At 41.3% G+C, this 1,305-nt stretch overlaps 1 protein-coding gene across 1 annotated transcript; it reads left to right on the top strand.

The window, feature by feature from the left end:
* The first annotated feature begins 201 nt into the window (after nucleotides 1-201).
* On the top strand, nucleotides 202-811 carry LOC110111156 (early nodulin-like protein 1). The gene is made up of 2 exons (XM_020842906.2): nucleotides 202-385; nucleotides 469-811. The coding sequence occupies exons 1-2, from the start codon at nucleotides 202-204 to the stop codon at nucleotides 804-806; spliced, it is 522 nt and encodes a 173-aa protein (XP_020698565.1). The 3' UTR covers nucleotides 807-811.
* The last annotated feature ends 494 nt before the right edge of the window (nucleotides 812-1,305 follow it).

Below are 1,305 nucleotides of genomic sequence, written 5' to 3'. Positions count from 1 at the left end.
CGAAGGATCACAACTGCATGATCTCCGCATCTCTTCGCAACCCAGAACCGCCTCGACTGCTTCCTATAACCAACTCATTAAACTCTTCTCATTTTCTAGTCACCCCCGTTACTTCATTCCCCCAACCCCAGAGAAAAATCAGACACTTTCTCGTAACTCCCATCCCTTCTCTTTCCAACTATCCCAATCGAAAAACAAGAGATGTCTCTCTCCATCCACGTCTTCATCTTCCTCCTCATTTCCTCCTTCAGCGTCTTATTCGTCAAAGCCGAAAACCAGTACAAGGTTGGTGGCGAGGAGGGGTGGCGAGTTCCAGACGACAATAACACGGACTTGTACACAAATTGGGCTAGCAAACTCCGATTCCAAGTCGGCGACTCAATTGGTAAGAGATTAATTATCTTTTTTTCATATAAAAGCGATCCGTGCACTTGATTTTATCCAATCAAATCTGTATTCGATCATCAGTGTTCGAGTACAAAAACGACTCTGTGATTCGGGTGGAGAAAAGAGGCTACTATCACTGCAACGAGAGCGGCAATGGGGCCGTTTTCAAGGACGGAAGAACCGTCTTCCTCTTCGACAAGCCAGGCCTTTTCTACTTCGTTAGCAGCAACTTTGAACATTGCAAGAAGGGTCAGAGGCTTATGATCGACGTCATGGCTTCTCACCGCCCACCGTTTCCAGGGTCACCTGGTCCCTCGCCGGCGTCCAGCGCCGCCTTCACTTCCTACGGTGGTTCTGTTCCCGTTTTTGCGGTAGCGTTTAGCACTCTCTTGATATTCAAATGGGCTATCAAAGACTAGGAAGAGGCTGCAGAGTGAATCGTTAGTTCTTTAAATTAGAACTTTAAGTTGATATTTTCTATGCTTTTTTTATTGAGCGCATTTGTGTTATGAATTGTACGTAATTGTTGGTGTTTAAGGTGAAGTGAAGATTTGGTGTTTTTGAGTTGTTTCTTTTAATTTTCCGACGTTGTGTTTGTTTCCAACGATTAGAGTTTGTATCAGGAAGAGATTTTAATTTAGATTACAGTACCAGTGGTTCCTAATTATTCGGTAATAGTAGATAATTTCAAACTGTTAAACATGGATAAATTGCATTAGACATTGCTGGTTCTTATTTCACCATGCATCTCCTAACTTACAAAGCTTCTGTAGTCATATGAATATTAATTTAAGCCTTGCAGCACTTAAGTTTGCACGGCATGCTATGCATAATCATAACTTCTTTTTAATAAAAAATTTTAGTTGTGTTTATCAAAATTCACAAATTTTTTTTTGCCAATAAACATGACGGATTTAG

This window comes from Dendrobium catenatum, unplaced genomic scaffold, assembly GCF_001605985.2.
Source record: "Dendrobium catenatum unplaced genomic scaffold, ASM160598v2 fragScaff_scaffold_447, whole genome shotgun sequence".
In the NCBI taxonomy this organism is placed as follows: Eukaryota; Viridiplantae; Streptophyta; class Magnoliopsida; order Asparagales; family Orchidaceae; genus Dendrobium; species Dendrobium catenatum.
The sequence above is the reverse complement of the archived record's forward strand: the minus strand, read 5'-3'. Positions and strand labels throughout refer to the sequence as shown.